The sequence below is a fragment of the Mauremys mutica genome, chromosome 17, assembly GCF_020497125.1.
Source record: "Mauremys mutica isolate MM-2020 ecotype Southern chromosome 17, ASM2049712v1, whole genome shotgun sequence".
NCBI lineage: Eukaryota > Metazoa > Chordata > Testudines > Geoemydidae > Mauremys > Mauremys mutica.
In genome coordinates this window covers 8,578,978-8,593,645 of record NC_059088.1, presented here as the reverse complement: position 1 = coordinate 8,593,645, position 14,668 = coordinate 8,578,978, and the positions used below count along the sequence as shown (strand labels likewise).

The 14,668-nt window shown below is 67.7% G+C and overlaps 1 protein-coding gene across 1 annotated transcript in view; it reads right to left on the bottom strand.

Annotated features, from left to right (window-relative positions):
* Positions 1-14,668, bottom strand: part of LOC123351900 (cell adhesion molecule 4-like) — a 35,908-nt gene that overhangs the window by 2,814 nt on the left and 18,426 nt on the right. The window contains exons 2-8 of the mRNA XM_044991583.1: positions 7,570-7,912; positions 4,326-4,461; positions 3,476-3,628; positions 3,016-3,150; positions 2,224-2,385; positions 1,180-1,270; positions 266-438 (exon numbers count right to left, since the gene is read on the bottom strand). Of these exons, the coding sequence (XP_044847518.1) occupies positions 266-438; positions 1,180-1,270; positions 2,224-2,385; positions 3,016-3,150; positions 3,476-3,628; positions 4,326-4,461; positions 7,570-7,912 (1,193 nt within the window). The remainder of the gene's footprint in view (positions 1-265; positions 439-1,179; positions 1,271-2,223; positions 2,386-3,015; positions 3,151-3,475; positions 3,629-4,325; positions 4,462-7,569; positions 7,913-14,668) is intronic.

The following is a 14,668-nucleotide window of genomic DNA, read 5'->3' as shown; positions in this document are numbered from 1 at the left end:
GCAGTGGGCTGCGGGTCGGGAGGGAGGGGCACCGGGGGGCAGGGGGCTGCGGGGAGGGAGGGAGGGGCACCGGGGGGCAGGGGGCCGTGGGTCGGGAGCGAGGGGCGCCGGGGGCTGCGGGTCGGGAGTGAGGGGCACTGAGGGGCAGGGGGCCGTGGGTCGAGCGTGAGGGGGGCAGGGGGCCGCGGGACAGGCGGGAGGGGGGCCGTGGGTCGGGAGGGAGGGGCGCCGGGGGTCAGGCGGGAGGGGCGCCGGGGCTCCTTACCGTACACCACCAGCACATACTGGTCGGAGGCGCGCCCGTGTTTGTTGGCCGCGTGGCAGGCGTAGGTGCCGTTGTCGCCCGGGCTCAGCGCCGGCAGCGTCAGCTCCGCGCCCTCCATCTGCGCCCGCTCGGGCAGCGAGTCGTTCGCCCGGCTCCACGTGATCTCCGTGGGGCTGCGGGGACACACACCGGGGAGGGGGTGAGCGGGGCCAGGCCCTGCCCGGCCCACGGCCCTGGGGTCCGTCCCCTGGCACCAGCGGGCAGGGCCGGCCCAACACCAGGGGGATGGGCAGCAGCACGGCTCCCAGGGTGACACCCCCACCCCCCGGCACTGAGACACGCAGCCCCCCATGTCCCAGCCTCTGGGCACATCCGGCGCTGGGAGCTGGAGGCCTGGTGTGACGCTGTGTGAAATACGGGGGTGTCACGGAGTGTGGGGGGGTCCGGGCCCCGCACCCCCCCCCTGCGATTCCCCGGGGCTCTCAGTCAGCCAGGAAGCCTGAGCCCTGCTGCCCTGGGCTTCGGCTGGGACCCAGGCCGTGACCTTGGCGCTGCGAGCTTCCCCCCAGCAGTGCCCCAGCCAGGGACCCTGGCGCTGCGAGCTTCCCCCCAGCAGTGCCCCAGCCAGGGACCCTGGCGCTGCGAGCTTCCCCCCAGCAGTGCCCCAGCCAGGGACCCTGGCGCTGCGAGCTTCCCCCCAGCAGTGCCCCAGCCAGGGACCCTGGCGCTGCGAGCTTCCCCCCAGCAGTGTCTCCAGCCAGGGACCCTGGCGCTGCGAGCTTCCCCCCAGCAGTGCCCCAGCCAGGGACCCTGGCGCTGCGAGCTTCCCCCCAGCAGTGCTCTTGGCCGTGACCCTGGCGCTGCGAGCTTCCCCCCAGCAGTGCCCCAGCACACGGCCCATGGCCCCCACTCACAGCGGGTTGCCGTTGACGACGCAGGTGAGGAGCAGGGTGTCACCCTCCCGCAGCACGGCCTGGCTGGGCTGGATCCGCGCCGTGGGCGAGTCTGCGGGGACAAGACCAGGCGGCTGCACACAGAGCCCAGCGGCCGCGCAACCCGACAACCCAGCAACCCCACAACACGACAACCCAACCCCCCGCACACGCTAAAAACAGCCCAGCTCTCCCCGGCCAGACAACCCCACCACACACCCAGTGCGCCCCCCCAGCACGACAACACCACAACCCAGCAACACAATGCCGCCATGTCCCCCCAGCAACCCGACACCACCACAACCTGAGAACCCAACACCACAACCCAACACGATGCCCCCTATGTCCCCACAGCAATCCAACAACACAACCTAACACCACACCCCCATACCCCCGCCAGTAACCCATCAACACCGCAACCCCGTGACCCCCAGCATCACAACAACCCAACACCACTGCAACACGATGCTCCCCCCAAAACAGCACAGCTCACCCCAGCACACGCCCAGTGCGCCCCCCCAGCACAACAGCACAACACGACAACTCACCACCTCCGCCAACAGCCCCCGCACTCCCTCAGCAACATGACAGCCTATGACCCCCACACACAACCCCCTGCCCCCTGCAGCACCCAACACACACAGCACAACACAACACAACCCCCAGCCTCTCGCAACTCAGCCCCAGCCCCCCCTCGCCCCAGCAGGACATGCCCTCCAGCCCCCCCGTGCACCCACAACCACCCCCCATCCCGGCCCCCTGCACACTCACAACCCAAAGCAGCCCACGGCCACACGCCGCCCCCAACCCACTGCCACAGCCCAGCCCAGCCCCACACGCGACTGAGACATGAGGAACACACCCCCCCCCGGGCAGCCCCATCCACAGCCACTTCCTGCCCCCCAGCCCTAAACCCTGCCCCCCAGCCCTCCCTGTCCCCCCTCACCCCACCCTGCCCCAACCCCCCGTTCCCCTCACCCCCACCCCCATCTGCTCCCTGCCCCCCGCCCGGCCCCCCGCACTTACACTGCACGTCTAGCACGTACTGCGTCTGCTTCCGCTGCCCGCGCAGGGCGGGGTGCGTGGCCTCGCACGTCACGATGGTGCCGTGGTCCCGGCGCTCGACCCGCAGCCGCACCGATGTGCTGACCCGGAAAACCTTCCCCAGCTGCTCCCGGCTGCTGAGCCCTGCCACGGCACGCCCGGGGGTGAGCGACCCGCGGTGACCCCCGCCGGCCCCCCGCCCTGCCCCAGCCCCGACCCCAGGGGGGACAGGCCCCCTGCCCCATTCCCCAACCCCCTGAGTCAACCACCTCCCTGCCCCCCAGGGGGGACAGGCCCCCTGCCCCATTCCCCGCCCCCGAGTCAACCACCTCCCCGCCCCCCAGAGGGGACAGGCCCCCTGCCCCATTCCCCACCCCCCTGAGTCAACCACCTCCCCGCCCCCCAGGGGGGACAGGCCCCCTGCCCCATTCCCCGCCCCCCTGAGTCAACCGCCTCCCCACCCCCCAGAGGGGACAGGCCCCCTGCCCCATTCCCCGCCCCCCTGAGTCAACCACCTCCCTGCCCCCCAGGGGGGACAGGCCCCCTGCCCCATTCCCCACCCCCCTGAGTCAACCACCTCCCCGCCCCCCAGGGGGGACAGGCCCCCTGCCCCATTCCCCGCCCCCTGAGTCAACCACCTCCCCGCCCCCCAGGGGGGACAGGCCCCCTGACCCATTCCCCGCCCCCCAGGGGGGACAGGCCCCCTGCCCCATTCCCCAACCCTCCAGCCAGCCCATGCCCCCTAGGGGGAGTAGGCCCCTTACCCCACCTCACCTCGCAGCTCCCGCCGGTCCCGGTACCAGCGCAGGGTGGCCGCGGGGCGCGACCGGGGCACGACGCACGTCAGCTCAACCTCCCCGCCCTCCACCGCCTGCTCCTTCACCTCCACCGTCGGGTTCTCGGGGGCCACTGCAGAGACACGGGGGGGGGGACCAGGGCAGGGGGGTCACTGGGGCTGGCCCCTTGTCCCGTCCCAGAATCCCCCGCGACAGCCAACCCCTCATCCCTTCCCAGAATCCCCTGGGGCAGCCATCCCCTTGTCCCTTCCCAGAATCCCCCGCGACAGCCAACCCCTCATCCCTTCCCAGAATCCCCTGGGGCAGCCACCCCACATCTCTTCCCAGAATCCCCCCCGTCCCTTCCCAGAATCCCCTGAGACAGCCATCCCCTCGTCCCTTCCCAGGATCCCCCAGCCACATCCCCTCCCGCCCCAGCCCCCGGGGACCCCGCGCACCCAGCACGGTGAGCGAGGCGATCTGGTGGTGCGTGTCGTCGGTGTAGAGCTGGCAGAAGTAGCCGCCCTCGTCCTCCAGCCGGACGTCGGAGAGCAGGATTCGCACCTGCCTCTGGGTGAACTCCACCAGCTGGAACCGCTCGTCCTTCAGCGCTGGGGAGACAGGGACGGGCTCAGCGGCTGCACCCCCGCCCGGCGGCCCCTCACCCCACGTGCACAGACCCCCCCCACCCGGCAGCCCCTCACCCCGCGTGCACAGACCCCCCCCGCCCGGCGGCCCCTCACCCCGCGTGCACAGACCCCCCGCCCGGCGGCCCCTCACCCCGCGTGCCCACCCCCCCCCCCCCGGCGGCCCCTCACCCCCCGTGCACAGACCCCCGCGCCCGGCGGCCCCTCACCCCGTGTGCCCACCCCCCCCGCCCGGTGGCCCCTCACCCCGTGTGCACAGCCCCCCCGCCCGGCGGCCCCCCACCCCGCGTGCACAGACCCCCCGCCCGGCGGCCCTTCACCCCGCGTGCCCACCCCCCCCGCCCGGCGGCCCCTCACCCCGCGTGCACTTATCCCCCGCCCAGCGGCCCCTCACCCCGCGTGCACAGACCCCCCCGCCCGGCGGCCCCTCACCCCGCGTGCACAGACCCCCCCGCCCGGCGGCCCCTCACCCCGCGTGCACAGACCACCCCCGCCCGGCGGCCCCTCACCCCGCGTGCACAGAACCCCCCGCCCGGCGGCCCCGCACGCCGCGTGCACAGACCCCCCTGCCCGGCGGCCCCTCACCCCGCGTGCACAGACCCCCCCGCCTGGCAGCCCCTCACCCCGCGTGCACAGACCCCCCCGCCCGGCGGCCCCTCACCCCGCGTGCCGTTGAAGAAGAGCGTCTGCCGGGCCGGGTTCTGGATCACTACGATGGAGCCGTCGTATCGGTGCAGCCGGCAGTTGATCTCGGCCACGCCACCCTCCACCACTGTCATGTTCTCCGTCTGCACCTCCTGCGCCCGGGCGGGGGGGGGGAGAGCTGGGGTCTGGGAGGGACCGGGGGGGGGTCAAGCTGCCACACGGACCCCCCCACGGACCCCTGCAGCACCGAGGGCGCTCATCAAACCTCCCAGCGTCACAACGACCTCGACGCATTGGAGAATTGGGCTCAAAGCAACTCCCTGAGGACACGTGGGGTCAGGGAAACGGAGATGATTGACCGGGAGCCCACGGTGCCAAGCCGCCAGAGCCAGGCTGAGACTCCTGGGTCCGGTTTGGGGGGGTCGCACTTTAGGGAGGAGCCAGACAGACCTGGAGAGGGTTCTGAGAAAGCAACACAACCCCAGGGCACATCTGGCTGAGCGGGCGGCTGACTGGTCTGCCAAGGCCGGGGATCACGGCAGGACAAGCCAGGCAGAGCGCAGGTCGGCGTTAGCAGAAACCCTCCCACTCCCGGGTCGTTCAGCCCGGTGCAGGCTCTGTGAGACCCCGGCCAAACCCCTGCCCGGCTGGTCCAGGGTGCCCCGGTCCCGCCCGGTGTCTGGCCCGACGCGGCGATGACCGTACGGGGTGTGTGGAGAGGAACAGATGGACACGGGCCCTCTGCACAACTGAGCCGCCCCTGGAGCCGGCGCCGCGCCAACCGTAGCTGGTGAACGGCCCGGGAAGGACACGCTGCCGGCAGCGTCGGGGGAACCAAGCCTGGGGCTGGCTGGGGGGGGGGTGGCACCTCCTGGTTTGCAACGACCCCAACCCCCAGGGAGACGATCTCCCTCAGAGCCCCCCCCAGACCCAGACCCACCAGATCTCCACCCCCCGAGATTTGGTAGTGACTTGTCACATGTGGCATGGAAGTAGGGGGCGTGGCTTGTTGGAACAGGGGCGTGTCCTATGCAGATAAGGTGGGGCTAAAACATCCTTGGTCCCCATTGGCCCATAAGCGGCCAGGGCCAGTTCATGCTATTTCCGCCGCTTTCCCATCCCACCAAACAGGCCGACGGTGACTGTCACGTGACCTTTGACCTCTGCCGTGAGGCCACTTCCTGTCTTTGGCTTAACCCAGGAGTTGGCACCCCACGGCACAGGTGCCGAGGGCGGCGCGCGAGCTGGTTTTCAGCGGCACTCGCACTGCCGGGTCCTGGCCTCCGGGCCGGGGGCTCTGCAGCTTAATTTAGTTTTAAATGAAGCTTCTTAAACATCTGAAAAACCTTATGTACTTTGCAGACACCACGAGTTTAGTTCTGTATTACAGACGTATAGAAAGAGCCCTTCCAAAGCCGCTCACGGGTCGGACCGGCCGTGGCACCTTAAATCAGGGGGACTCAGTGCAGGCTCGGCCCAGCGCTTGGGAAAGGGGCCGACCCCTGGCTTAACCGCTCCCCCCCGTGCGTAGCCAGGAAGCCACGGCTCGCGTCACTTCCTGCTTCACTCCCACCCGTGGCTGCGTGCTGTGCTGTGTAAATCACGTCATCACCTAGCAACAAACATGGCCGCCCCTTGGCAACGCGGACAAACATGGCCGCCCCTTGGCAACGCGGACAAACATGGCCGCCCCTTGGCAACGCGGACAAACCTGGCTGCCCCTTGGCAATGCGGACAAACATGGCCGCCCCTTGGCAACGCGGACAAACATGGCCGCCCTCTCCTACATAAGAACATAAGAAAGGCCGTACCGGGTCAGACCAAAGGTCCATCCGGCCCAGTATCTGTCTACCGACAGTGGCCAATGCCAGGTGCCCCAGAGGGAGTGAACCTAACAGGCAATGATCAAGTGATCTCTCTCCTGCCATCCATCTCCATCCTCTGACGAACAGAGGCTAGGGACACCATTCCTTACCCATCCTGGCTAATAGCCATTTATGGACTTAGCCACCATGAATTTATCCAGTCCCCTTTTAAACACTGTTATAGTCCTAGCCTTCACAACCTCCTCAGGTAAGGAGTTCAACAAGTTGACTGTGTGCTGCGTGAAGAAGAACTTCCTTTTATTTGTTTTAAACCTGCTGCCTATTAATTTCATTTGGTGACCCCTAGTTCTTGTATTATGGGAATAAGTAAATAACTTTTCCTTATCCACTTTCTCAACATCACTCATGATTTTATATACCTCTATCATATCCCCCCTTAGTCTCCTCTTTTCCAAGCTGAAGAGTCCTAGCCTCTTTAATCTTTCCTCGTATGGGACCCTCTCTAACCCCCTAATCATTTTAGTTGCCCTTTTCTAAACCTTTTCTAGTGCTAGAATATCTTTTTTGAGGTGAGGAGACCACATCTGTACACAGTAGTCGAGATGTGGGCGTACCATGGATTTATATAAGGGCAATAATATATTCTCAGTCTTATTCTCTATCCCCTTTTTAATGATTCCTAACATCCTGTTTGCTTTTTTGACCGCCTCTGCACACTGCGTGGACATCTTCAGAGAACTATCCACGATGACTCCAAGATCTTTTTCCTGACTCGTTGTAGCTAAATTAGCCCCCATCATGTTGTATGTATAGTTGGGGTTATTTTTTCCAATGTGCATTACTTTACATTTATCCACATTAAATTTCATTTGCCATTTTGTTGCCCAATCACTTAGTTTTGTGAGATCTTTTTGAAGTTCTTCATAATCTGCTTTGGTCTTAACTATCTTGAGTAGTTTAGTAACATCTGCAAACTTTGCCACCTCATTGTTTACCCCTTTCTCCAGATCATTTATGAACAAGTTGAATAGGATTGGTCCAAGGACTGACCCTTGGGGAACACCACTAGTTACCCCTCTCCATTCTGAGAATTTACCATTAATTCCTACCCTTTGATCCCTGTCCTTTAACCAGTTCTCAGTCCATGAAAGGACCTTCCCTTTTATCCCATGACAGCTTAATTTACGTAAGAGCCTTTGGTGAGGGACCTTGTCAAAGGCTTTCTGGAAATCTAAGTACACTATGTCCACCGGATCCCCCTTGTCCACATGTTTGTTGACCCCTTCAAAGAACTCTAATAGATTAGTAAAATGATTTCCCTTTACAGAAACCATGTTGACTATTGCTCAAGAGTTTATGTTTTTCTATGTGTCTGACAATTTTATTCTTTACTATTGTTTCAACTAATTTGCCCGGTACCGATGTTAGACTTACTGGTCTGTAATTGCCGGGATCACCCCTAGAGCCCTTTTTAAATATTGGCGTTACATTAGCTAACTTCCAGTCATTGGAATTTAGCTGTACAACACGGATGAAAACCAGTCGCCCTGGGGACCGTTGGCCCCTCAGGGACACTCCGTGGGGTTTGGTTGCTGGCTCCCGGTACCAACAGAAAGGGGACGGGCTGATGGGACCCAGACTGACAGGCGCCAGGGCCAATGGGGAGAGGCCAGCACTCCAGGTCAGCCTGATTGATAGGGCAGGCAGGCCAATGAGGGAGTCAGGAGGCCGGGGGGTCCTGGAGTCGGGAGTGGGGGGCGCCAGTTGAGTTGGGGGGCTGCGGGTCGGGAGTGGGGGGCACCGGTTGAGTGGGGGGGCTGCGGGTGGGGAGTGGGGGGGGCTGCGGGTCGGGAGTGGGGGGCGCCGGTTGTGTTGGGAGGGCTGCGGGGCGGGAGTGGGGGGCGCCGGTTGTGTTGGGGGGGCTGCGGGGCGGGAGTGGGGGGCGCCGGTTGTGTTGGGGGGGCTGCGGGTCGGGAGAGCGGGGCGCCGCTAGTGTAGGGGGGGCTGCAGGTCGAGAGCGGGGGGCGCCGGTACTGTAGCGGGGGCTGCGGGTCTGGAGGGGGGGGCGCCGGTTGTGTTGGGGGGGCTGCGGGTCGGGAGTGGGGGGCGCCGGTTGAGTGGGGGGGGCTGCGGGTCGGGAGTGGGGGCGCCGGGTGTGTTGGGGGGGCTGGGGAGTTGTGTTGGGGGGGCTGCGGGTCGGGAGTGAGGGGCGCCGGTTGTGTTGGGGGGGCTGCGGGTCGGGAGTGGCGGGCGCCGGTTGAGTGGGGGGGGCCGCAGGTCATGCTGCCCCTTTAAGTCCCTGGATGTTTTGTCTCCTCCTCCTTTGACATCTTAATGGGTTGTCATGGGAACGGCTCTGATCAGCTGGTGCAGTCAGTGGGGGATGGGGGGGATGGGCAGAGCAGGGGGTGAAAGGCCGGGGAGGGGTGGCGATGGCAGGGGGGGGATGGGAGAGAACCCCCCAAATAACCTCACCCCCGGGCCCATCCCCCCAGCAGTGAAGGATTGTGGGTAACCCCCAGCCCTGTCCAGAGGGGGCGGCGGGCTCCCTGGGGCAGTTCCCTTCACGCCCTCCAGGGGGCGCTGGGCGGCATCACCCGCCTCATCCCCACCCCCCACGGCGCCATTCAGCTCCAGCTAATCAGGCGTTGCCATGGCAGCCGGCCACCGCGATTTGCATATCCGAGTCCTTAAATATTTGGCTGAGGGCTGGAGATGGGGGGGGCTGGAGATGGGGGGGCAGAGAACTGGGGCCTGGGACCCACATGGCCCCTCCCCCCACAGGTTAATGCCCCTCGGCCCCTGACAGGATGGGGGTGACGGAGGCCAAGCTCGGCCTCATCTCTGGCTTTGGGGTACCCGGGGTGGGGGCAACTGAGGGGGCCTGGCACAGGGGCTGGCTCCCCAGGGGGCAGTGGGATGGGGGGTAATCGGAGGGGGGTTGGGATGGGGCTGGCTCATGGGGGGCAGTGGGGTGGGGGTAATAGGAGGGGGGTTGGGATGGGGCTGGCTCAACGGGGGCAGTGGGGGGGGGGTAATCGGAGGGGAGTTGGGATGGGGCTGGCTCCCGGGAGAAGTGGGGTGGGGGTAATTGGAGGGGGGTTGGGATGGGGCTGGCTCCCCGAGGGCAGTGGGGTGGGGGTAATCAGAGGGGCCTGGCACAGGGGCTGGCTCCCCGGGGGGCTGCAGGCCGGCGAAGGCACCAGAGCAGAGAAAGGGGGCGCAGGCCGCGGAGGAGGAGGGGGAGAAGGGGGAATGGCAGGTAGGGGGTGGGCAGGGGGGAAATGGGGGCAGGGCGGGGGGGGGGAAATGGGGGGCAGGGGGGCAGAAAGGGCTGAACGGAGAAATCGTGGCCAGTTCCTCGCTCCCGCTGCTCGCTCATTCCTCCGCTCCGGCCGGGGGTCCCGCGGGCTGGGGCCGGAGCCGAGGGGCAGCGGCTGGAAGCGAGGGGAGGGGAGGGGTGGGGGGGCTGTGGCCGAGGGGAGTCACCGAGGGGGGGGGCAGAGCCCCCAGGCAACCAGCCGGCAAATGGAAACCACCACCTGGGGGGGGGAGGGGGGCGGAAGGGCTGGACCCGGAGGAAAGGAGGCGACACAACGCAGGGAGCCTGGGGTCTCAGCCCCCCAACGAGCGTCTGCCCCCCCCACCCCTGGGGGTGCCCCTCACCGCGCCCGCCTGGGCCTGGGCTCTGACCAGAGGGACACAGAGAGCGGGGAACCACCAAGGTCTGGGAGGGGAGTGGGGGCTGGTGGTTAGAGCAGGGGGGGCTGGGAGCCAGGACTCCTGGGTTCTCTCCCTGAGGCTGGGAGGGGAGTGGGGGCTGGTGGGTCAGAGCAGGGCACCCCGGGGCCATAGTTCTCCCCACGGCGGGATCCCCCAGCCAGCCCCTCCCCCCCGCACCCTCCGCTGGGCGGGACCGGACCAGCACAGCTGGGCCCCCCCATGCAGCTGTCTCCTCACCATCCCAGCCATGCCAGCCAGGGTTGCCGTAGCAACACCCCCATCGCCCGTTGCTAAGCACCAAGACTGTAGGACTCCCTGGTGTGTGGAGGGGGGCGGTTTATTGCTGTGTCAGCTCCTTCCCCAGCCCCCAGCCCCCCTCCCACCTCCGGCAGGGTCTCCACGGCGACCGTGGCGCAGCCAGCTGTGACTGTCAAGGTCACTCGTGCCACCAAGGTCACCGGTTCCCCCCCCGCGCCAGCTCCGCCGGTGCCACTCACTCCCGACCCGCAGCCCCCCCTACTCCACCGGTGCCCCTCACTCCCAACCCGCAGCCCCCCCTACTCCGCCGGTGCCCCTCACTCCCGACCCGCAGCCCCCCCTACTCCGCCGGTGCCCCTCACTCCCGACCCGCAGCCCCCCCAGCTCTGCCGGCGCCCCTCACTCCCGACCCGCAGCCCCCCCAGCTCCGCCAGTGCCCCTCACTCCCGACCCGCAGCCCCCCCAGCTCTGCCGGTGCCCCTCACTCCCGACCCGCAGCCCCTCCAGGTCCGCCGGTGCCCCTCACTGCCAACCCGCAGCCCCCCCCCAGCTCTGCCAGTGCCCCTCACTCCCAACCCACAGCCCCTCCCAGCCCAGCCCTGGGCTCCCCCCGAGCTCCGCCGGTGCCCCTCATTCCCAACCCGCAGGCCCCCACCTCCGAGCTCAGCCGGAGCCCCTCACTCCCGACTCGCAGCCCCTGCTAGCCCAGCCCCGGGCTCCCTCTGCCCCAGGTTAACTCCGCGCTGCTGGCCCAGCCCCCCCGGGGATGCAGCACTGCATTCCTGGCATATTTTGGGCCGTGCCCCCTCAGCCAGTGCCAACAATGGGGCCCATTTTTCTGCCAGCTCGACCCCCTTCCACACAAGGAGGGAGAGGAACTGCTGGGTGGGAGAGGCGCAGTTCGGCCCTGGTGACCCAGGGGGGCAAACCCTCCCGCGGCCAGTGTAACCCCCTGAAGAGCGGCCCCCCATTCACCTCCAGCCACTGCCCAGCACTGCCCCCTGGGTGGGGAAACTGAGGCACATGGCGCTAAGATCATGGAGTGAGGCAATAGCAGGAATAGAACCCAGGAGTCCTGGCTCCCAGCCCCCCCCGCTTTAACCCCCCCCACTCCCCTCCCAGAGCCGGGGAGAGAACCCAGGCGTCCGGGCTCCCAGCCCCCCCTGCTCTAACCCACCAGCCCCCACTCCCCTCCCAGAGCCAGGGAGAGAACCCAGGCGTCCGGGCTCCCAGCCCCCCCTGCTCTAACCCCCCCACTCCTCTCCCAAAGCCGGGGAGAGAACCCAGGCGTCCTGGCTCCCAGCCCCCCCTGCTCTAACCCCCCCACTCCTCTCCCAGAGCTGGGGTGAGAACCCAGGCGTCCGGGATCCCAGCCCCCCCGCCAGGGCCAGTCCGGCTCTGGCAGCAGGTCCAGGCTGCTGGATTCCATCCAGCCCTGGTGCCCCAGCAACCCCTGGGGGGAGGGGAGACAGTGACCAGCCACCCCCCATGGGCCCATATAGAGGCCTGGGGCCCAGGGGTATCAGCCCCCCCTCCGGGGCAGATTCCTGGGGGGACAGCAGGGCGGACGCTGCCCCCCATGGGTGCGGCCCTGACCCACAGATTCCTGCCAAGCCAGGAGCGCCCGCCACTGCCCACGGTGCCGCCAAGCTGGGAACGGACAAGGGGCTTTTGTTCCCCTGCCAGCGAGCTCCCAGCACCCCACCCCCACTCCGGACGCCTGGGTCCCTCGGACTGGCTCAGGCTGCTGCGCTCCCCATCAGATCCCTCCGTCCCCAGGACACCTGGGTCCCTAACTCCAGCTCAGGCTGCCCCCCGGCACACACAGCCACGTAAAATCCCCCCACCCCACCCCACCTCTGCCGGTGCCCCTCAGTCCAGACCCACAGCCCCCGGCTAGCTCTGGGAGGGGAGTGTGGCCTAGTGGGTCAGACCAGGGTGGGGCTGAGAGCCAGGACTCCTGGGTTCTCCCCCAGGCTCTGGGAGGGGAGTGGGAGCTGGTGGTTAGAGCAGGGGGGCTGGGAGCCAGGACTCCTGGGTTCTCCCCCCGGATCTGGGAGCGGAGTGGGAGCTAGTGGTTAGAGCAGGGGGGCTGGGAGCCAGGACTCCTGGGTTCTCTGCCTGGCTCTGGGAGGGGAGCAGGGTCTGGTGGTTAGAGGGGTGGGTGAGGCTGGGAGCCAGGACTCCTGGGTTCTCTGCCTGGCTCTGGGAGGAGAGCAGGGTCTGGTGGTTAGAGGGGGGGTGGGGCTGGGAGCCGGGTCTCCTGGGTTCTCTGCCTGGCTCTGGGAGGGGAGCAGGGTCTGGTGGTTAGAGGGGTGGGTGAGGCTGGGAGCCAGGACTCCTGGGTTCTCTGCCTGGCTCTGGGAGGAGAGCAGGGTCTGGTGGTTAGAGGGGGGGTGGGGCTGGGAGCCGGGTCTCCTGGGTTCTCTGCCTGGCTCTGGGAGGAGAGCAGGGTCTGGTGGTTAGAGGGGGGGTGGGGCTGGGAGCCGGGTCTCCTGGGTTCTCTGCCTGGCTCTGGGAGGGGAGCAGGGTCTGGTGGTTAGAGGGGTGGGTGCGGCTGGGAGCCAGGACTCCTGGGTTCTCTGCCTGGCTCTGGGAGGAGAGCAGGGTCTGGTGGTTAGAGGGGGGGTGGGGCTGGGAGCCGGGTCTCCTGGGTTCTCTGCCTGGCTCTGGGAGGAGAGGCAGGGTCTGGTGGTTAGACGGGGGGTGGGGCTGGGAGCCGGGTCTCCTGGGTTCTCTGCCTGGCTCTGGGAGGGGAGCAGGGTCTGGTGGTTAGAGGGGTGGGTGGGGCTGGGAGCCAGGACTCCTGGGTTCTCTGCCTGGCTCTGGGAGAGGAGCAGGGTCTGGTGGTTAGAGGGGGGGTGGGGCTGGGAGCCGGGTCTCCTGGGTTCTCTGCCTGGCTCTGGGAGGGGAGTGGGGGGCTCATGGTTAGAGTGGGGGGGGTTGAGAGTTCAGGGAACGAAGGGTTGGGCTAGTGGGGGGCCGGTTGCCATAGCGAGGGGATGGGCCGGGCCTGGGGGAGGGGCTAGTGCCCGGGGGAGCTGGCGCCGTGGGGTGACAATGGCCTTTTCTCCGCTGCCTGGCAGGGATAAGGGCCCGGTGTGCGGGGCACAGAGCCGCCTGTCAGCCCCGCGGCCTGCACGGGCCGGCTCCTCCTGGCACAGCCCCCGGGACACGCCACTGGGGGGAAACTGAGGCACAGACCGGTCCAGGGGACCCCCAGGAGAGAACCCAGGAGTCCGGACTCCCAGCTCCACCTGCTGTAAGCAGCCAGCTCAGTGTCATCCCAGGGGTTAGGTGGTTTCACACAGACACAATATTCCCTTCGGACCAGCCCCCACCCCCACCCCCGAGGGGCCGCGTCCTGCGCCAGGCGAGGGGTCCCCCTATAACCAACCCCAACCCACCCCAGCAGGGCCGCATCCTGCGCCAGGCCAGGGGTCCCCCTATAACCAGCCCCCGCCCCAGCGGGGCCGCGTCCTGCGCCAGGCCAGGGGTCCCCCTATAACCAGCCCCCACCCCAGCGGGGCCGCGTCCTGCGCCAGGCGAGGGGTCCCCCTATAACCAGCCCCCGCCCCAGCGGGGCCGCGTCCTGCGCCAGGCCAGGGGTCCCCCTATAACCAGCCCCCACCCCAGCGGGGCCGCGTCCTGCGCCAGGCCAGGGGTCCCCCTATAACCAGCCCCCACCCCCGAGGGGCCGCGTCCTGCGCCAGGCCAGGGGTCCCCCTATAACCAGCCCCCACCCCCGAGGGGCCGCGTCCTGCGCCAGGCCAGGGGTCCCCCTATAACCAGCCCCCCCCCAGAGGGGCCGCGTCCCAGCCCCCCGAAGGTGGCAGACGTGTTAGGAGCTGGTTGTATCTGGCCCCCCGGGCGCTGACAGGCCGAGCGAGCGTCTCTTCAGGCCTGGTTCCCAGGAACGCCTCCATCGCCATGCACCGGCGGGGAGAGGCTGCCGGGCGGGAGCCGGCGCCGGGGGTGGCACAGGTGTGGGGCTGGCACGGGAGATAATTGGGACGAGCTGGCCCCACGCGCCAGGAGCTGCCAGCGAGCCCCACGCCCCCCTCCCCCCCAGAACCAGCGCCCCACTCCCCACAGCAAACCCACCTCACCCCCCCACAGCACCCCCTGCTGGGAGCCCCCCAGAGCCAGTCCCCCCCCAGCCCCCCCTGTAGCCGTAACCCCCACCTGCCACAGCACCCACACACACAGCCAGCGCCCCGCCCCATCCCTCAAAACACCCGGTGCTGGGACCCCCCCCCACCCCCACTCCCCACAGCGCCCCCTGCCAGGAGCCGCCCCATGGGGGCTGATCGCCGGCACGGGGGCTGGGACACAAAGGGGGGAGGACGACACCCAGGGGGCCCACAGCTGGTCCCAGGGGTCAGCATCAAGACTGGCTGCTGGGACCCCCACCCTTCAGAGACACCCCCCCACCGGCCCCTGACGCCTTGTGGGATCCAAGCGGGGAATCCCAGCACCCCAACCCTGGCCCAGCACCTGTGCCGGGGGCCACCCCCCCTCGCTCACCCCAAACCCGGCCCAGCGCCTGTGC